We start from the raw sequence: 22,861 nt of genomic DNA, 5'->3' as shown, positions 1-22,861 counted from the left end.
TGGGGTCTGTGGTAGAGGTGAGAGGCTGTGGAGAGGGGACCAGGGGCAGTAAAGCTGTTGACGAATGTGAAAAGGAAAGGACTTTGAAGGAGAACACCGAAAGGACTTTGTAAGCTGGAAATGACTGGAGGAAGGAAAAGGACTAGATAATTATAACATCCATTTTACAACACCAATAAAGAATTTCTCTGGAATGGATGTTTTCAATTTTTAAAGAGGTATGAGATTATTAAACTATTTCTAAAACTCCAAACAAGTATTACCTTAGACCAGGATTTCTCAGTCTTGGCACTGATGAAATTGAAGGCTGGGAAATTATTTGTTGTGAGTTTCTGATCAGTACCTTGTGGACTGGTTAGCAGCACCCCAGGCCTCTCTCCACTAAATGCCAGTAGTAGCCCCCAGCCTGAGTCATAACAACCAAAATATCTCCAGACATTGTCAAATATTTTCTGGGAGGAAATATCACTCCTGGGATTTTCCAGGCAAGAATACTAGAGTGGGGTGCCATTGCCTTCTCCGTGGCTGAGAACCACTGGCTGTTAACCATGGCTATATAATAATACAGTAAACTGGTAGACTCCAGGAGTTGGTGATGGACAGGGAGGCCCGGCATGCTGTGCTTCATGGGGTCGCAAAGAGTCAGACATGACTGAGTAACTGAACTGAACTGAAACTATCAAAATACAAGTGCAGGCCCATTTCCTAAGACTGATGTTTAATCGGTCTCTGGTATGACTCACTGGCGTGTGTTTGAAGTTCCTAGAATGATGCTATTTGACCTAATAAGTCTAATCATCAATTTAGGAAACAGTCAGTGAATGCATACGGTGTGCCCAGCATTGCCTTGGATGATGAGAGAGCAAAGATGAATGAGAGGCTTAGGACCTGGTGAAGAGATGGTCATACAGTGGAAACTTTTCCAAGATGTACTTGATTTTCTTAATATTAAATGTACAGGACACTGTACCAACACAGAGGAAGAACTGGTAGGCTGATGGCACAACATTTGAGATGTCACTGCATTTCCATCAGAACTGCTAAAATTCAAAAGCAGCAACATTCAGGAGGTAGAGCAACCAGAACTCACATACATAGTAGTTTTACTACTGTCAACATGTGCATATGTACACTTGTACACACATACACACATCAGAAGTGCACACATGTATCAGAAAGGTCATAGCATCATGCAGGAGATGCTCTCGGCACCTCCCCCAAATTCCCTCAGCACTCACTGTTCTCATACATATCAAGGGCTTCCTAATAGAAGCATCTGTGACCCTCTGCCAGGGGGCTCTCTCTGGCCACAGAGCCATGCTTTGCCTGTACCTAGAGCAGCTGAAGGGGCCTGGGGCAGCTATTAAACGAGAGCTGTCCCATCCCAGCTAGTGAGTAGCTTTGGTATTCTGTCCCAACACCCATTCTGTAAAGACCCCAGGGAGAATGAGACCCGTGGCGCTCAGGCATGCCTCTTGTTTTGGATTCGTTCCTGTGTATGTCTTATTTCTCCATTTCCCTATCAACTCTCAAATCAACTATTTGAACCCAAATCTAGTCTTAAGGTTTACTGCTGGGATAACCCAGCTAAAGACGCAGCATGATTCATATAAGATGAAGACTTTAAAAAGAAGGGGGAAAAGGCATGTCCATCAACAGCAGCATGGCTAAGTAAATTGTGGCACACCCATATAATAAAATATGATGCGTCAATAAAAGTAAACCTATGTTCTCCTCTAGGAGTTTTGTAGTTTCTGGTCTTACATTTAGATCTTTAATCCATTTTGAGTTTATTTTTGTGTATGGTATTAGAAAGTGTTCTAGTTTCATTCTTTTACAAGTGGTTGACCAGATTTCCCAGCACCACTTGTTAAAGAGATTGTCTTTAATCCATTGTATATTCTTGCTTCCTTTGTCAAAGATAAGGTGTCCATATGTGCGTGGATTTATCTCTGGGCTTTCTATTTTGTTCCATTGATCTATATTTCTGTCTTTGTGCCAGTACCATACTGTCTTGATAACTGTGGCTTTGTAATAGAGCCTGAAGTCAGGTAGGTTGATTCCTCCAGTTCCATTCTTCTTTCTCAAGATCGCTTTGGCTATTTGAGGTTTTTTTGTATTTCCATACAAATTGTGAAATTATTTGTTCTAGCTCTGTGAAGAATACTGTTGGTAGCTTGATAGGGATTGCGTTGAATCTATAAATTGCTTTGGGTAGTATACTCATTTTCACTATATTGATCCTTCCAATCCATGAACATGGTATATTTCTCCATCTATTAGTGTCCTCTTTGATTTCTTTCACCAGTGTTTTATAGTTTTCTATATATAGGTCTTTAGTTTCTCTAGGTAGATATATTCCTAAGTATTTTATTCTTTCCGTTGCAATGGTGAATGGAATTGTTTCCTTAATTTCTCTTTCTGTTTTCTCGTTATTAGTGTATAGGAATGCAAGGGGTTTCTGTGTGTTGATTTTATATCCTGCAACTTTACTATAGTCATTGATTATTTCTAGTAATTTTCTGGTGGAGTCTTTAGGGTTTTCTATGTAGAGGATCATGTCATCTGCAAATAGTGAGAGTTTTACTTCTTCTTTTCCGATTTGGATTCCTTTTATTTCTTTTTCTGCTCTGATTGCTGTGGCCAAAACTTCCAAAACTATGTTGAATAGTAATGGTGAAAGTGGGCACCCTTGTCTTGTTCCTGACTTTAGAGGACATGCTTTCAGTTTTTCACCATTGAGGATAATGTTTGCTGTGGGTTTGTCATATATAGCTTTTATTATGTTGATGTATGTTCTTTCTATTCCTGCTTTCTGGAGAGTTTTTATCATACATGGATATTGAATTCTGTCAAAGGCTTTCTCTGCATCTATTGAGATAATCATATGGTTTTTATTTTTCAATTTGTTAATGTGGTGTATTACATTGATTGATTTGCAGATATTGAAGAATCCTTGCATCCCTGGGATAAAGCCCACTTGGTCATGGTGTATGATCTTTTTAATGTGTTGTTCGATTCTGATTGCTAGAATTTTGTTAAAGATTTTTGCATCTATGTTCATCAGTGATATTGGCCTGTAGTTTTCTTTTTTTGTGGGATCTTTGTCAGGTTTTGGTATTAGGGTTATGGTGGCCTCATAGAATGAGTTTGGAAGTTTACCTTCCTCTGCAATTTTTTGGAAGAGTTTGAGCAGGATAGGTGTTAGCTCCTCTCTAAATTTTTGGTAGAATTCAGCTGTGAAGCTGGCTGGACCTGGGCTTTTGTTTGCTGGAAGATTTTTGATTACAGTTTCAATTTCCATGCTTGTGATGGGTCTGTTAAGATTTTCTATTTCTTCCTGGTCGAGTTTGGAAAGTTGTACTTTTCATGGAGAACATAGGCAAAACACTCTCTGACATACATCACAGCAGGATCCTCTATGATCCACCTCCCAGAATATTGGAAATAAAAGCAAAAATAAACAAATGGGACCTAATTAAACTTAAAAGCTTCTGCACATCAAAGGAAACTATTAGCAAGGCTGAAAAGACAGCCTTCAGAATGGGAGAAAATAATAGCAAATGAAGCAACTGACAAACAACTAATCTCAAAAATATACAAGCAACTCCTACAGCTCAACTCCAGAAAAATAAATGACCCAATCAAAAAATGGGCCAAAGAACTAAATAGACATTTCTCCAAAGAAGACATACAGATGGCTAACAAACACATGAAAAGATGCTCAACATCACTCATTATCAGAGAAATGCAAATCAAAACCACTATGAGGTACCATTTCACACCAGTCAGAATGGCTGCAATCCAAAAGTCTACAAATAATAAATGCTGGAGAGGGTGTGGAGAAAAGGGAACCCTCTTACACTGTTGGTGGGAATGCAAACTAGTACAGCCACTATGGAGAACAGTGTGGAGATTCCTTAAAAAGCTGGAAATAGAACTGCCTTATGATCCAGCAATCCCACTGCTGGGCATACACACTGAGGAAACCAGAAGGGAAAGAGACACGTGTACCCCCATGTTCATCGCAGCACTGTTTATAATAGCCAGGACATGGAAGCAACCTAGATGTCCATCAGCAGATGAATGGATAAGAAAGCTGTGGTACATATACACAATGGAGTATTACTCAGCCATTAAAAAGAATACATTTGAATCAGGTCTAATGAGGGGGATGAAACTGGAGCCTATTATACAGAGTGAAGTAAGCCAGAAGGAAAAACATCAATACAGTATACTAACGCATATATATGGAATTTAGAAAGATGGTAACAATAACCCGTGTATGAGACAGCAAAAGAGACACTGATGTATGGAACAGTCTTATGGACTCTGTGGGAGAGGAGAGGGTGGGAAGATTTGGGAGAATGACATTGAAACATGTAAAATATCATGTAAGAAACGAGTTGCCAGTCCAGGTTCGATGCACGATGCTGGATGCTTGGGGCTAGTGCACTGGGACGACCCAGAGGGATGGTATGGGGAGGGAGGAGGGAGGAGGGTTCAGGATGGGGAACACATGTATACCTGTGGCGGATTCATTTTAATATTTGGCAAAACTAATACAATTATGTAAAGTTTAAAAATAAAATAAAATTAAAAAAAATAAAAGTAAACCAACTATAGCTTCTTAATGTTACTTGAATGAATCTCACCAAACTTAATTTTGAGCAAAAGATATTAGAGTTAACATAACCCATACTTTATTCTATATTCATATCATGCATAATATCAGGCAATCATGGTTCGTGGTACTTAAAGGTGATGGTGGTACCTTTGGGAAGAAGCAAGGGTAGACAGGGATAGAACAAGAGTACTGGCAACGTTCCATTTCCTAACACCCATAATGTTACATAGGAGTATTCACTTTGTGATAATCCTTATTTTTACCCCTTTTCTGTATATGGATTTCAATGAAAAGTTCTTAAAAATTTCATCATAGGGCATGTGAGAAAAGCAATAGATTATGTAATGGAGATCAGGACTTGGGGAAGAGAGGGTAGAAAAAGATGCGGTAGTTACATTAGCTCAGGTTAAAAATGGTCCCTAACCAAGATTCAGGGGCCACAATGAACCTTCCAGCTAAAACCAAAAAAAAAAAAAAAAAAGCAAAAGCAGACCCTGAGCCTTTCTCCTGAATTGGGGCTGAAGGAGATCGAAATCTCACTAATTTCCACACACTGCTCTTTTCTCTGTGCCTTGCCTCCACACTCTTCATTCTTAGTCTAGGAAATATTGTTCCTTTCTGCGCCTCTTCAGTGCTGAAAATTTCAGCCATAAGATGTAGACTCTAGATAGGGAAACAGGAAAACGTGTAATGAGACCTCAGAAGTGTTAGCCATGCTAACTTCTCAGGAGAACTGGAGAGGTCTTTATACCATCTTAACCCTAAAAAAACCGCAATGTTCTTTCAATAGCTTTTCTAGAACACTCACTTTCCCTTGCACCTGAGGAACTTAGCCAGTATTTTTCCCTGTATGAGACAGCATTTCAGATATCTAGATGGTGCTGTGCCTCAGCAACCACTCTCAGGTGGTAAATAACCATGGAAATGCTTCGGCAATTGTGTTCCTAATCAGTAGGTAAATTAATTACACATAGCCAAGAGTTCATTTTTATTCTTTCCTGTCTTCCTGCTGCATGATGTTTGTAAAGGATTCTGTTGGCTCCAGCCAGAGGATTTTGATTTCTTCACCACTTGACCCCTAATAAGGTCTTTCAAGGGAAAAGCCATTTTCTGTCTTCTCACCTAGGTCTTTATTTCAATCCATCAAAAGAGTTCACGGAAATTTCAGTGATGGCCTGGTTGTAAAATTGGAGCCACGTTGCTGCTGGTAGCTCTTGCAATCTTTATTAGCATTTATGGACGTGAACCCAGGCAGTGGCAGTTATATTCCCATTATTGACAGCCTGTTAAGAGCTACATTGGACTTCTGTCTGAAAGGAAAAAATAAAGAACTGATTTAATTTCCTCCTGCCATTGACCTGTAGTATTTATAAGGTATCGTCCTGCCTCGTCTCTATGAAACGGACCCTAGGAGGGCTGGTCACCTTGGTATGAAACTTCCAGAATAAATCCATTTGAAACTGGGACCAGAACTAACTGGATAATGAGCTAAACTGAGAAATTAGTCTCCTGACTCGAGGCCAGATCAGGTTTCCTCTGAAACGTGAAGACCTGATTTTGAGACACTAGCGCAGTGAAGTAGATTTTGGAGAAAGATTCTTAATCTTTGTGGGAAAAAAAAAAAAAAAACTCCGCTATCTTTCCAATTCTTCCCCAACCCCTTTAGTTTTTTTCATGCTGTTACCACAACAACAGAGGTGATTTATCTTTCCATTTTGAATGATGCTTAGTTCCCTTGGGGAAATTCAACTCGAGAAATAGGAAACTCACTCTAAAGAACAGTACAGCTCATCTCCAGAGAACCATACTTCCAGATCACTGGACTTGAACTATTTCCCAGGTGAGTCATTTGACTTAGAAGCGACTCTGAATGCATCAGGAAGGTGACAGGATCGATACTCTCACACTGCTCCGTCACTTGAAGTCACTCTAGCAACACCTGAGAAAGAGCTAAGTTTTCCTACCTGCCTCCTCACTACCCAAGTCAGTCGTGTTTGGATCAGCATTCAGGTACAGGAAGATTCTCCCTTGTGGAATATTTGACAGATACAGTTTACCTTTTTCTTCTAGGTTCCCCTTTCATTCTTTTTCCTTCTAGTATAGACATAGCAAGGGCTTCCCAAGGGGTGCAGTGGTAAAGAATCCACCTGCCATTGCAGGCGGCTCAAGAGATCCGAGTTCAAGCTCAGGGTTGGGAAGATCCCCTAGAGGAGGAAATGGCAACCCACTACAGTATTCTTGCCTGGAGAATCCCATGGACAGAGGAGCCTGGCAGGCTACAGCCCAGGGGATTCTCCAGGCAAGATTCTCTCAGATCTCAAAGAGTCAGACATGACTGAGGGACTAATACGCACACACAGTAGCTCTTTATTCCAAACTACAGATCAGAACACTTCTGCTGACAATGGGTTTGTTACATATTTAATGAGACAGATTTAATAAGAGGGAAATTTATATTAAAAAAATTCCACCAAGCGACTGTTTACCACCCACTTACCAAGCCCTTGTGATAATATTTGCAGCAGTATCATTTTCCTTATTTATTTACTTTGCAAGCTGTTCTGCCTGACCTGGCCCAATTATTCATTATACTTTCTAATTTATTTTTATAAAACTAATACATGTACATAATTTTTATGTGACTTTGACAAAGCTCATCAGAAAGAGCAATAGTCTCTTGTCACCCTTTCCCAAGTCAGTTTGTCCAATAATTTACTTTGAATCTCTTGATACTGTCTTCCTTCTACTTTCTCTTTCTCTCTTCCTACAACATCTCTTGATTGAACGCTGAAATTCCATAGAATCTTCTCAAATCTTTATTTTCTACTTTCCTTCTGAGCATTTTGGTCAAACTTTGAGAATTCTTTCAAATTTAACTTTCAATCCTTATACTGAATTTCTATTTTCTGCTCTCAATTCCAAAAGTTCATTCTTGCTCTCTGAATGTTCCTTTTTAAGAATAGACTGTAGTTATCTCCTAGATGCAGCATCTTTTCTTACCTCTCTGAGCTCATTATTATTATAAAGTTTTCATCTTTTGCTCCCTGCATTGTCTCTATTGATGCCAAATTTCCTTTTCTGGTTGGTTGTCTTTCAGGTTGGAAGTTTACTCAAATATCTGGTGTTCCTTGATTGTTAATGTATATTTTCCTTTTTTATTATTGTATTTTGAATAGGTGTTATAATCATGTGCTTCAAAATGCAAAAATATAAATATAAAAGAATTCAGTAAAAATTTCCCACCCATCTTTGCCATGCTTCTGCCCACTTCCCATCTCTTGCCATTGGTAACCACTATCCTTGGGCATCCTCCCAGAGGTCCTTTATGCACAAAAGCACTGTAGAAGCCACATTTCCCAGCCACTCTTGAAGTTGGGTGTGACCCTGTAACTAATTTCTAGTTGATAAATGTGAACAGAAACACGTGCCACTCCCAGGTTTATACTTTTAGGAAGCAGGTTCAACTACTTCATACTCTTTTTCTCCTTTCACTGGGTGGATGCTGATGAGAAGGAGGCCCTCGGAACTGGTACAGCTTCAAGATGGAAGGGACCTGAGTTCCTGAATCAGAGTGTGGAGGAGAGATGCCCATGGACCAAGACCTTGGCCTGCTGCACGAGGGAGACATAAACTTCATTGTATTTGAATGCTTACATAATTTGGGTCTATTTATCCACACACGCAAGCCTACCCTAACTAATAAAATTTGTCTACGCATCACAGAGACATCAGCCACATTCTCTACATTTAAGGAAAGAGTAAAAGTCAGCAGCGTGAAATAGTAGGCACAGAGTCAACCAGAGAAGGTGGCATAAAAACGGCAGCAGATGTTGGCAAGAGACATGATGAGCAGCAGCTGGAAGAGCGGAACCAGACACGCCTAGACAGCTGCTGCTCTTCAGTTCAGTTCAGTCTCCCAGTTGTGTCCAACTCTTTGCGATCCCATGAATCACAGCACACCAGGCCTCCCTGTCCATCACCAACTCCTGGAGTTCACTCAAACTCATGTGCATCGAGTCGGTGGTACCATCCAGCCATCTCATCCTCTGTCGTCCCCTTCTCCTCCTGCACCCAATCCCTCCCAGCATCAGAGTCTTTTCCAATGAGTCAACTCTTTGCATGAGGTGGCCAAAGTATTGGAGTTTCAGCTTTAGCATCAGTCCTTCCAATGAACACCCAGGACTGATCTCCTTGTAGTCCAAGGGACTCTCAAGAGTCTTCTCCAACACCACAGTTCAAAAGCATCAGTTCTTCGGTGCTCAGCTTTTCTTCACAGTCCAACTCTCCAGTATAAGAGACAGTGTTGAGGGTACCAGTCCTGTACAGTTAAGAACAAACTTTAAAGCAATTACATAGTTTCTGCATATGGTAGGTGTCTTCAGAATATTCAGGTTGTGTGTAGATAGACAGATAGATAGGAGTATGTTATACATGGGGCTTCCCCAGTGGCTCAGTGGTAAAGAATCTGCTTGCAATGCAGGAGCCACAGGAGACATGGGTTCAATCCTTGTGTCAGGAAGATCCCTTGGAGGAGGGCATGGCAATCCACTTCAGTATTCTTGCCTGGAGAATCCCATGGACAGAGGAGCCTGGTGGGCTATAGTCCATAAGGTCACAAAGAGTCAGACAAGACTGAAGTGACTTAGCATGCATGCTGTATATAGATGGCTTGCAAATATGTAGTCAGAATGATTATCCTCCAAAACATGAAAATACTACAGTTGAAGGATTATGGATGAGTGTTTTTTTTTTTCCATCTGAATCATCTAAACTGTTTAAAAGAAAAATACCATCCGTTTATGGTGAAAATATTTTTTCTTGACTTTGAAGGAGACAAAAAAAATCTTCCTTTTAATTATATACTTCCATGAGAATATTTAATTTCTATGCATTCAATAAATAATACAGATGTGGTTTAAAGTTCTGTCCAATTCCTATTTGGAGTTTTTCAAGAAATGAATATTTATATACCACACAGACTATGACTGCATGTTTGCCGTTCCCCAGTTCCCCAGTTACGTAATCAGCTCCTTTGAAGGTAGACGCTATATTGTACTCATGGATTGTCACTGGCACTTGGCACATAGGAGGCATTAAGGAATGTTAAGTGAATGAATTTATGAATGCTTGAGTATTCCAGTAGCTTTTAATATGTAAATTCAATGGTAATTGATAAATTATCTCAGCCTTGGAATCTTGTTCCCTGTTATTTCAGTTCTGCTAAGTGTATGATATAAAGTCACTGACTGATCATACTTAAGACACCTAAACAGTGTTCTTTTCTTTTTCTTTTACTTTACACATCACAGCTCCATTCATCGCAAATAAAGGTGTAGATAGCATTGTCAAGTTTGACACTTTTGGAGATGGCATGGGACAATACAACGTGTTCAACTTCCAGTATGTGGGTGGCAAGTATTCCTACCTGAAGGTTGGTCATTGGTCAGAAACCTTATCACTAGATGTTGACTCTATCCACTGGTCCCGGAACTCAATGCCCACTTCCCAGTGCAGCGACCCTTGTGCACCCAACGAAATGAAGAATATGCAACCAGGGGATGTCTGCTGCTGGATCTGCATCCCTTGCGAGCCCTACGAATACCTGGCTGATGAGTTTACCTGTATGGATTGCGGCCTTGGGCAGTGGCCCACTGCAGACCTATCTGGCTGCTTTGACCTTCCTGAGGACTACATCAGGTGGGAAGACGCCTGGGCCATTGGTCCAGTCACCATCGCCTGCCTGGGTTTTATGTGCACATGCATGGTTGTGACTGTTTTTATCAAGCACAACAACACACCCTTGGTCAAAGCATCAGGCCGGGAGCTCTGCTACATCCTGTTGTTTGGAGTTGGCCTGTCCTATTGCATGACGTTCTTCTTCATTTCCAAACCGTCACCAGTCATCTGCGCCTTGCGCCGACTGGGGCTGGGGACCTCCTTCGCTGTCTGTTACTCAGCCCTGCTGACCAAAACAAACTGCATTGCCCGCATCTTCGATGGGGTAAAGAATGGCGCTCAGAGGCCAAAATTCATCAGCCCGAGTTCTCAGGTGTTCATCTGCCTGGGTCTGATACTGGTGCAGATCGTGGTCGTGTCTGTGTGGCTCATCCTGGAGGCTCCAGGCACCAGGCGGCACACCCTTCCAGAGAAGCGGGAAACAGTCATCCTAAAATGCAACGTCAAAGATTCCAGCATGTTGATCTCACTTACCTACGACGTAGTCCTGGTCATCTTATGCACTGTGTATGCCTTCAAAACGCGGAAGTGCCCAGAAAATTTCAACGAGGCCAAGTTCATTGGTTTTACCATGTATACCACGTGCATCATCTGGTTGGCCTTCCTCCCTATATTTTATGTGACATCAAGTGACTACAGAGTAAGTCTTGGAATGGTTTCTCCTTTTCCTTCTTGTATCCTTCTACTGTTTTGTTATGTAGAATTTACAATAGACTCCCTTTATCTCAGCAATCAGGTAGCTAAATAACAATGCTATGATGAACTGCCATGTTGCATATGGAAATTAATTCACTGTGTTTTAAAAGCATTTAATTAGTGCTTACTATGTGGAAAACATTGTGCTAGGCACAGAAAGGAAGATACATGTATATGGCATGGTCATTCAAACAATTTATAATCTGGTGGGAGAAAAGTATAATACGCACACACACCTTTAAAACTTTTAATTAAATTTAGAAAGTGAGTGACGAGAGAATAAGACTTAACCACTAGAAATCTAATGAGAATACTTTAAATTAGACACAAGAGGACCGGGCTACCATAGATCGATCTGTAAGTTAAAGCAGACTTGCAATATTAAGCCAGGATCAGTTTAAAGACCTAAAAACTCTCACTTGAGTTTCAGATAAGCATCATTATTTCTCTAAAATGGGTTAAAATACAATGTTTACTTATTGTACTCTTCCTACAACTTTAGTTCCTGTAGGCATGGTATATATATGTAATCCTTGAATTAGTTAAAAATTTTACTGTCTATATTCAGGCAATCTAATTACATCATTATTCATATAGTCTTCAGTGATATTTAGTTCAAAGTTCTGGGCTTCAATATAATTATCATCTTTTCTGAAAGAAACTGATTCATCATTCCATCAAAACTTTTCAAATTGTTGAAATGATCCATCAGTTGCTCTTGCATTTAAAATTGTAATTTTAGTATCTTCCAATGAATGAGTATGAGTGAGTATAGGAATTTTTCCCTCTTAAAGCAATCGGTTTTTATTTTCTACTTTTCTTAAGTCATCATAAAGTTTTCCAGAGGCATTATGGTTTCCTTGTTACACTGTGATTTCACCAAATAAAGTGCCTCTGTAGGTTAGAATAGTCTCCAAAACTTTTGTTTATCAGCAGTTCCTATGTTGCCAACCTCTTGAATATTGCAGCTCAAAAATAAGACAAAGCTACTTACAGCAACAGATCAAGAGACTGGCAAAGCTTAGTGTGTCTAGTCTATTAAATTATCCACCACCATATGACTGAAACCTCTGGACTACCATAAAGGAAGAATAAGAAAAATGAAGAATATATATTCAGTGTTGGGGTAACAGTCAGGCTTTCTAAGACTATCTATAAAAATTTTTGAAAATCTGTCAAAGGAAAAAACATCAGAACTAAATCAGAAGTCAGAATTAAAATCAAAGGCCAGATTATATGCAGCACAAGTTTTGAGTGTGGGGATTAAATGGAGAATTACATTCATGTATTTTAATACCCCTGATTCTATCTTTTATTTTTCAGTACACATCACCCTCTTAAAGACCTGTAAGGATTTTTTTTTCCAGTTCTTAGGTAGCCATCTTTAGTAGTTAGGACTTGGGGTATTGGGACTGCAAAATGGTTATTACACTGTTAATTATTTCAGCCTCATGATTTGAAATTATTCTTTCTCAGAAAAGCTAATTTTAAAAAATAGCAGAAAATACTACTTAGAATGAAATTTAATTTCATTGAATGAACTAGCATTTATTTCTAAAGATGACTTTTCCCCCCTTTAACATGATAGCAGTATCATGATTAAATGAAATTAACTGAAGCCCCAAAGTTTCACATGACAGAAGTTACTAGAGAAATGCAGCAGAGAGTGTAAAATGCAATAAAGTTGAGTGTTTTGAGGTGTGTGCTAATTAAGGCAACAAATCACACAGAGATCATCTGAGGTCTCACTTATCCTTACAATAATGCCAACCCTGAATTTACAAGAGAACTGAGAAGGTACACCAGAGCCTCCAACACAGTGGTTCTCATCTCAACTGCACATTGAATCAACTGGGTAGCTTTGAAAAAATACTGATACCTGGGGCACAGCCCCAGAAATTCTGATTTAATTGGCCTGATCTGTGGCCTGAACTTCAGGATCTGTCAAAGCTCCCCAAGTGACTCTCACTTAAAGCCACGATTAAAAATTGCTGCTCTAATGAATCACATGCTCTTCTCATCTCATAGATAGCTTTAGTGTGGCCTGCATTGTTCTGAAATTCTTTGAAATATCTGTCAAAGTTAGAAAACTGAGAAATTTTATATAGCTATCCAGATTCTTGGCTCCTCTTAACCAAGTGAAACTTGTGAACCCTAATTCCTACATGCAACAATTAGCTGGTTGAGTAGTGTTCATGTATCTAGACAGAACTCTTCACTCCTGTTGCCCACAATCCCACCAACCCCTGAATTCTTACACTTGGTTTCCTTCATGTATGAAGTATTGGAACTCGGCCCCTTGTTTTAGACTGAGTTTTTAAATTTCTCAGAGGTAAACCATGTGGCTCAGATAGAATCAGCAGCACTAGAAAAGTATCCATTAATCTAATCAGTCAACAAGGTTTATGACTCAGTACTTTGCCACCCACTGGGAGTTACACATAAATATAAAGTACCTTTCCAGTCTTCAAAAAGCTTATACTCCAGTTGGGAAAAAATAACAAGAATGAATGAATTCAAGATTAATGCAGAATAGTTTATAATTAAAGTACTGATACAAACTCTTAAATGCCTACTTGTTTCAAAAAAAGAGTTGGATCAGTAAGAACTTGGTCTTTCTAGGAATACTCCTGCTTAAAAAGGTGAGATTTCACCCTGGACCTTCGTTGGAAAGTGCAGTTAAGGTAGTTAGAGAATGTAAGGCTTACAGGGAATATTCTTGAAGCAAAATAGAAATGAACCAAGAAAATATGGTAATATCGGTTGTTCTCAAGTGGGAGGTAAGGGGAGTCTGGTAAGAAACTCATGGAAACTGGCAATTTGGTCAGATTATACCAGGTAAAAGAATTCATTTAAATAATGTTTAAGGGCTTTGAGGTCTTGTGATTTTTTTTTTTTCTTGTTTTCTTTTGGTTGGTTGTTTGCTTGGGCAAAAAAAAATAACGTAATTAAGGTAAGAGGGAAAGAAAGGAACTGACTCTACCTGATCGACCTCCAAAACCTTACTCTGCTAAATGCTTTGCATACTTGAGCTCACTTACTCTCATTGGCACCCTGGAAAGCAATTTTCATTATCCATTGGAAAGATGAGTAAACAGACTCAGAGGATAATTAACTTCCCAGGTGGCACAGTTAAGAAATAGTAGGACAAGATTTTTGGATCCAAATCCGTGCCTTTCATGTTACACCACAAACTTATCTGTTCTTAATAGAAGGAATACATTTGTAGGAGTAAAGCCTAAAACAAGCAAGACTAATTGATTCTATAAGAGGCATCAAGACAAAGCAAGCAAAAACTTGGGTAAGAATCCAAAAATGTGAAGAATCTTTGAGGAATACCCAGACCATCTCCTTCTTTACTGCAACATAACCATCCTAGATAGTGTAAAGAAACAAACACTGAGTCATCGGGGATTCAATACATAGTGTACATGGTGTAAATAAAAAATTAGGCCACGTTTGGGTGGAAAGTTTTCCATAAAAAATTAAAATGGTAATTACTAAGTATTTTGTTCAGTCATGTTTTCCAAAAGTATTTGAGCCTTTATCATGGGCCTTGGAGATGCAGCAATTAACATAGGCCACCTCTCCTTTTTATAAATTACAGTCTAGTAGGGAACAAGAGGAGATAGAGATGGAGAGTGAGGAATGAACAAATGAAAAGTCGGGATAAATCCTGCAGGGGTGAGTGCTGTGATGGAAGGGAGAGGGGGTATGCTACTTCCCAAGCTTTAAGGTGTATACACCTGGGAATATTGCTGAACATTTTGATTCAGTGAGAAGGGATGAGGCCCAAGATTCTGGATTTCTAGCAAGCTCTTGAGTGATGGACATGCTGCTGGGCAAAGGACTGTACTTCAGGTTTCAAGGTGCTAGATTCTTTTCTGGGGTTGGGACAGGCAAAGTACTTAATCCAGGCAGAGACTTGGGGGTGACTTTAGAATTTTTTTTACAAGATTTAAGTACTTGCAAAGAAATTTCAGTGTTCCCACGTTGAATATTTGAAGACTTAAAGAAATGTATCACATCTCGTTCTTTCAAAAAAGATCTTTGCCACCCCTCCTAGTACCCATTTCATAATACTCTACTGAAAGATGGAAAAGCCAGACAGGGGAATTCCACACACTAGACAGATGAAGCAGTAAGCACAAATGCCTCTAGGCAAAAATGTCATAGCAAAGAAAGGTGTATCTGGCTACGGTTTAATGCGTAGATGGAAATGTGATTTTATATGAGAAGTAGGCAGGGCATGGGGGGATAGACCACTTAGGACTTCATAGCACATAGCAAGAAGTTTAGATTTTGTTCTATATGGAAAAAGAAACCACTGAAATTCACTTCTAAGCAGAACAGTTTAGTGATCTCACATTTTAGAAAGAAAAAAAAAATTCAATCTGCTGAAGACACTATATGACAGAAAGGCAAAAGCAGGAGAGGGGAGAGTGGTTAGGTATTGTAGTAGGTGTTCCAGTTGGAGCTGATGGTGACTGGAGCCAAGGGTAGGATGTCAGTGATGGAGACAGAACCTGTCAGGAACTGTGAAGGGTTTTTAAACCATCCCGCAGTCTAACAGGTGAGTCCACCACAGTTTCTGGGATGCTGACAGAAGACACGAGATTCCTGATTCAGAGACAAAGGACTTTATCACTCACGGCCACCACTGTAGCCAGAACATCAGCATTGGTGTAGGCTTCCCAGTTTCCACTAGGCAACGCAGAATGGGCTGGTGACCCCTGCACACACAGTCATCAGGACAAGATCAGTGTTACTGACCTTTCACCTCCTCTTTGAATCTGCCCAGTACTGTTACCGATCTTATCCTTTTTTTAAAAGGTGGGTATTGTGTTCATCATAGGCTTTTAGCAAGAATTTTTTAAGAAACGTTGCAATAAAATATCATTGACTTCTGAGTTTGGGATGCCTCCTTAAATCTCCCTCTCAAGCAAGTGCCTCACTTGTCTCATTCTGATCCCAGCCCTAACCTCTCCCTAACGGGTCTGGGTAGGATGGTGACTTGGTTGTTTGTAACCAACAGAGCATAAATATTTGAGTTCTTACCTTCCCAAAGTTTCCCAGCATATTGGATCTGGTGCCTACAGTTGGCAGCTCCCCCTGGGGATGGGAAGACTTTCACCCAGTCCTTCCTGTCTTCTTAAGGCAGCTGCAGTCAGGATGGAGAGTAAGGGAAGAACCAGGCAGCAGGCAAATCTGTGTGCCAGGAAGGAAAGCACATTTGCTCTGTGTTTCAAGAATGTAGAGCTATGTGTGGTTCAACTGAATGAAGATCCAATGTTTCTGAGCACCCAGAACCTTGAACTGAATGGCAAGATCATCATTATTGTCACTGTTCAACTTTGGGAACCACTTGACTCAGGAGGCCAGAGCCAGGTAGCTATCTGCCTAGGGAATGTTGTTTGTGTATTTCAGCTTATTTGGCACTGACTCACATAGACAGCAACATTTTTAAAGGCATCCGTCCCAACTCAGGGCATCTGCTATCTCAACACGATGACATCGCTTAGTGTCTTGCCTGGTTTTAGCATAGAGCTAGGCAAGTGTTCCAGCACTGCAGCCGACTGTAAGAATCTCTCTAGATTTCCTCACATCAGTTTCTCATTCTTTGGTGTGGCACTTTTGTCAGCATTTTAAACACAATGCAGGTCAGTAAAAGCCCCAATACTAGTCAGTGCCTCATCTATGGTCTTCCAAAGCATTATTCTGTTTCAGGGAAATCTCATAGAAAGGACCAAAGCTCCTTTTCTGCAGCCCAGTTTCCACTATAAAAAAGCTGAGACCTTTGTCATCTTGGAATGGATCTAAGTTTGGCAGGAGAGACTACAGCAGGGGATGAGCCATAAGGGGCTCAGCTGTTGCCATTCCTCCTTCACAAGCAATAGTCATCTGCCTCCCTCATCTTCCAGGGGAGGCAGGCAAAGTCCCAGTGATTCACCTTGTCTCTGCAAGGTTTCTCTTTTCATGGTCAGCGTAGTCACATGTCCCTGCATCTTTTGTGTGAAAAAGAGTGGAACTTTCTGCCCATCAAGGACCCGAATCAGAATAGGGAGGAAATCCACCCCATGCCTACAGGAGAGTCAGCAGCGATCTCAGTACTGGTCCAGCAGCTCTATCTAAACCCACTTCCTGTTACTCAGCCTGTGACCCCATCCCTCAAATCTTCTTCATTGATGGCAATAAAGTGGAGCACTATTTATTGCTTGGATGACCACATAGTTTGGTCAACCTGTTTGCTACAGATTCTCTGGACTTCTCTCGAGGCCTGTTAATCAGCCCACATTTCCTCTTTGAGAAAACCTTTCCAATCTCACTGTCACAGCTGTCAAAGACCATAAAGTCTGGATTTTACTCAACTTATTCTAATTTACCATGCTAGCCTGCCACAGTCTTGTGGACGCTGACAAAAAGGACTTTATAAGTCAAAGCAATAGCAGTAGCTGGAAATTTAGCACTGGCTCTGGTTCCCTGAGCCCTACTTTCTGCAGACTAGGCAAAGGATACTGTAACCACCGCATAGTCAGTGGTGGCATTACCCGGAGGAACTGTGAGATTAGGGAACCCGAGTCTTCTCTAATGGATGATATGCTGGTCCCTTGTTTCACAGACACTATCTCCATCTCTTAAGGCTCTTTGCAATAAAAATCTCTTGAAAAGAAAGTCTGGAACAAAGGCAGTCAGAGCCGCTGCTTGAAAGATATAGAAGCCCAAGAGATCATAGAGGATTATCTTCCAAAAGAACAAATACTACTTGCTATTGGACTGGAAGTGTGGGTGTAAGAGAAATGAAAAAATTGAGGATGACTCTCAGGTTTGGGGCTGCACAGTTGGGTGGCACTTGGTGCCACTTAAATGGAGACACTTGGAGGAAAGGATCAAGACAGCAGTTGAGTGTATAGGTTTGGAAGCCCAGAGGATAAGCTGGAAGTAGTACTACATGTGTGAATATCATCCACACAGGAAGTACTTATACCCTGGAACTCAATGAGATGGTGAAGGGAAGAGTGTCCAAAACTGAGTTCTGAGACACTCCAGCACTTAGAGCTCAGGTAGAAGAGAAAAAAGTTAGCAAACTGAGTTAGTAACCCAGATGAGGAAGTGTCAGTGAGGGAAGAATGTATCCAGGAAGTGGTTAACCATGTCAGGCGTTGCTAGGAGCTTGAGGAAGATGAAAACAGAGCAGCGTGAACTGGGAATGTTCAAAGATACAGGGCAAATAATTATATGTAAGTGCAGACTTTTTATAGTGTGATTTATAGAAGGAATTTGGCAAGTGAAACTATGAGGCTGATACTTGGGTTTTGAAAAAAAATTAAGAAGTACCTTTTAATTTTGCAGCATAAACTGTGACCAAAACGCACCTTTAGTTTTGCCTCCCATTGTTCCCTTAGTAGTGAGTGAGAGTAATCACCCCCCAGCCCTGGATGGAAATCCCAGTGAAGAGAACACAAACACAGGGTGTTCACCACGTAAGGCACCGTGTTAGTGTTGGGACAGAATGACAGGCGACCATGCTCAAGAGGTCCATGATTTTGTGCGCCCTTAGGTAACATAAGGTCCTACAATAGTGTTCAGTGGGAAACAGTCTGTTAGGAAATTCAAATGCCTTGCCCATGTAATTATCAAAACCATATCCTGACTTAACATTCAATCTTATTTTCTCCTGCAGTCTGGCCTGCCTTCAAGCGGTAGCAGTCGGTTTCCCCTTTCTCCCAGCTCATAGTCCCCAGTCCACCAGCTGCTCTCCCCTCAGCTCTGGTTAAAGAGTAATAAGGAAGAAGTAGATCAGTTCTTATGTAACAGGATGGCTTTATGATCTTTGAGTCCCCAGTGGTTAAAGACACATCCTTGGGATAATCTGGAAGATGATTAAAGGATGTTTTCATGTGATTATCAGAAATTTCCTGCTGTTTTGTTTTTTTCTTGCAGGTCCTTGAGTGAGTTGGCTGGCAATTTTCTACTCTAAGTTGTCACACTTAGGCCCAGAACATCCAGCTGTTCCCCCTCCAGCCTCCTTCCCATGCTGGGAAAGACTCCAGGCCCCTCCACATGGCCCTTAGATTCCCCCCAATGGTTCTCTATCCCGTGGCTCATCTTGTCCAGCATCCCACTCACATAGCCTCTGCCTTGATAAATTCTTAAGGGCTATTTCAACACATTCACAAGTCTCCTTGCTGTGGTACAAAAGTAACTGGCCATTTCTCACCTAGGAATCAGGCTCCCAGTCAGAGCATCTTCCCTCCACAGAAAAAGTGTCAGACCTTCTGTGAATGGCCACACCAATGCCCTTCTCTCTAGACTTTAAGTGAGGAGATGGGTACAATCCCCCTATAGTAGAGAGGATGTGGAATTCACAATACAACTTTGTGCAAGCTCTTCTCACAAAAGCCTTCCTCCTCCTCTCCTTGTAATGTCTTAAAACGTGTGATGAGTTTCACATTTATAGAAGTGTTTTTAGAAAAGGTTTAGAAAATGTGCACATTTGAACCTGTCTCACCCTCATGGGATAAGTGATCCCTCTCATACCGGCACCACAGTCAGATCCGAGGCAGGGAGAACACAGTTCTAATAACATGTTTTCTATATCTATGTAAAACAATTGTGCTAGTAATGGACTTGCTATGAATAACATAGTTATGATTGATCAAGGCTTTTCCATCATGGAATTAGATAGTAGACTTTTCTGAGAAGTTAAAGGAGCCTGAAATCAGGGACCAAGTTGGAGAGCACTGGAGTGGTTAGGGGAGCAGAAGCTTTAAGACAGTGAGGAGAGATTTACTTTCAGCAATTAAAGTAAAGGCAGATTCTGAAGAGTTATGAAATACATGTAACCTGATTTTTAAAAAAATCAGAAACAGGAAGAAATCTTCTAAAACTATGTGGCTCTTCTAGTTAATTGTTCAGTCTTCAGTTTTCCTTGATTATAGAAGAAGGTCAGACACTTTGGGGCATGAGAAATTATTGCTATCTGGTAATAGCATTGCCTTAAGAAAAAGGAAAAAGAACTCTAAAATGACTCTAGGATTTACCATAGCTACTCTGAGTAGAAACTGATAGAAGAAATAATTAATTGCCATTTTTCATACTAAGAGTGATTAAATATGTAGAATCTAATTTAGGATTTTCCAGAAAAATTTATGGGAGGTGAAGCCAGGACAAATGAGAAGATCAGAGAAGATGAAGAGTGGAGGCAAGAGAATAAAAAGAGGAGATGATAAAACCCAGTTCTGAGGTTTGCTTTCAGGGATAAAGGGAAAATTCTTTCTTTGAAAGAAAGGGAAACTAAGATGGACTAGTGAGTATCTGATGTATCAAAATTCCAGAGAGATGCTAATGAAATGCTTAAGAGTCGGTACCTAGAAGAAAATTGACACTGTCCCCCACTATTGAGTAAGGAAACCAAGAGCAGATAGGCAGCACCCCAGCATGAAAGAGAGACAGAAATATGAAACAGGATCAAATTTGTTCTTAATATAGTATACCTTAAACAAGCCGAGTTGATTAACTCAAACCATCAGACATCGAGTCACTCCATCACTTAGTACTTAGTACTGATATTTTACTACTTAAGATTCTGACTTCAGTAGCTCTGCAGAAGTATCTTTTATACAAATATACTGAAGAAAACAAACAAAGCAAGAAAGTCCATGGGAAGTCTTGGCAAGCCTTGAGGAACACCCATCACAAAGAGTGTTTGCTTACAAATCCTCAGCAATGGTTCCCTGTGGATCCCAGGCTCAGAAGATTCAACATAATTGCTGTATTGGTTTGGCTAGAATAAGAATAGAACTGTAGATGATCTGGTTTTTTCAGTTTGCTCTATTTTTTAGCTCTTCAGTTGCCCACTGTATTGGATTTATAGTCAAGATACCTAACTAGGCAACCTTTTCTTGTAGGTGCAGACAACTACCATGTGCATCTCTGTTAGCCTGAGTGGCTTCGTGGTCCTGGGATGTCTGTTTGCACCTAAGGTGCACATCATCCTGTTTCAACCCCAGAAGAATGTGGTCACGCACAGGCTGCACTTGAACAGGTTCAGTGTCAGTGGAACTGGGACCACATATTCTCAGTGTAAGTATGGCACTTGACACGGACCCCTTCAAACATAGCATTGTGGTAGGGAGCAGGCTGGGAGGGGGAACAGTAGACATAGAAACGGACAACACATGTCCACCCATAATCAATCTCAATTCAGTTTTAAAAAGTGCTGGTTAATCACTGTGTGCCCGGTGCTGTGCTGGCTGCTAACAATACAATGACAATGGAAGAGGGCAAGTTCCTGTATTCAGTCTAGCTGAGATGACAGATATTAAACCCACGACCACAACTGGGATTTTTAAGGATGTTGTGGACTCAGACAACCAAGTTTCTAGTCCAACCAGGTCAATAGTGAACCGTGAGCACATCACTTTACTGCTTCCTCCCCTAGGTGGTCTAGAGGGCTGGACTAGATTGGTGCTCTATAAAGTGTGTTTTGTGTCACATAGATGCTGAAGGTGCTTCATAAAAATTAAAAGAGGAAGATAATCAAATAAGACGGAAAATGCAGCAACCTAAATACCCACTTGGAAGTTCAAAGTACGTCCTTTGACATGAGCACGATAAAGGTTCTAAGAATCTCTACAGCAAGGAAACCTGTTTCATTCTGTTATTTACAGTTTCTTAAAAGTATCTAACCACAAGAAAACCAACTCACATCCCTTGGAATACACCTTGGAAAATTTGGACTAGATCTACCTCCTATTACAAAGACACAATGTTTTTTCAGCTAACAACCAGCAGAGAAGGCAATGTGAAGTGAAAGATACCAGGATAACTCCCAATCAGAATTCTCTCTCCTCTTGGCCTGCAAGTCTCTGAAACTATCCTTAGAGAAGCATTTAATTCTTTAGAGTCATCCAAAGCACAAATGTACCTAAAGGGGACAACCTTTTAAGCCATTTTCAGCTAATCTGTGGTATGAAGTAGGAGAAATTCACTGACAGAAGGATGAAGAAGGGGAAGTGTGGGGGCTAAGGGCTGAAAGTGACAGAGACAAATGACTACTTCACAATTTTGCCCCAAGCCGATTAGAAAGAAAACTTCAAAATAGCTCAGCATCACAGAGTGAGCAATCGCATTAGTGCCCCAGTTTCTTCAACAACATATAGAATTTTATAGTGCAGTCCTTTCCCTCGCAAACAAAGGGAAGACTGAGAGCTGCCAGCACCTTTCAGGGATGCGCTGAGTATACCACTCCTCCCCAGTCTCAGCTGCTATAGAGATGGACACCTTATTTATTTTCGGCTCAATTTCCAGGTGTCACAATGGCTGAGTCCCAGGACCTGGTAAAACCTGTGACATCATTTTCCATGTGTCCGACTCTCTGTGACCCCATGAACTATACAGCCCACCAGGCTCCTCTATCCATGGGATTTTGCAGGCAAGAATACTGGAGTGGGTAGCCATTCCCTTCTCCGGAGGATATTCCCAACTCAGGGATTGAACCTGGGTCTCCTGCATTGCAGGCAGAGTCCTTACTGTCTGAGCCACAAAGAAACATGCTTATGTCTTGAGCAAACAAATTTCTTGTCTAGCAGCCAAACTATAACAGCTAATCCAGACAAGAAAAAGCTAGCATGTAATAATAATAACTAATAAAAACAAAAACAGTAATGGAGCTAAGAGGAACTATCATTTATTGTTTCCTTTGTGCTGGGCATTGTGCTAAATACTTCACACACGTGTGCACGCATGATATAGCTTATTTAACGCTCACAACTCTAGGAGATAAAGAAACCTATCCGAGGG

The 22,861-nt window shown here is 40.7% G+C and overlaps 1 protein-coding gene across 1 annotated transcript in view; it reads left to right on the top strand.

Annotated features, from left to right (window-relative positions):
* Positions 1–22,861, top strand: part of GRM3 (glutamate metabotropic receptor 3) — a 252,104-nt gene that overhangs the window by 215,886 nt on the left and 13,357 nt on the right. Inside the window, exons 4-5 of the mRNA XM_061413764.1 lie at positions 9,937–11,003; positions 20,968–21,142. Of these exons, the coding sequence (XP_061269748.1) occupies positions 9,937–11,003; positions 20,968–21,142 (1,242 nt within the window). The remainder of the gene's footprint in view (positions 1–9,936; positions 11,004–20,967; positions 21,143–22,861) is intronic.

This window comes from Bos javanicus, chromosome 4 (assembly GCF_032452875.1).
Source record: "Bos javanicus breed banteng chromosome 4, ARS-OSU_banteng_1.0, whole genome shotgun sequence".
NCBI lineage: Eukaryota > Metazoa > Chordata > Mammalia > Artiodactyla > Bovidae > Bos > Bos javanicus.
This window is presented reverse-complemented; position numbering and strand designations above follow the sequence as displayed.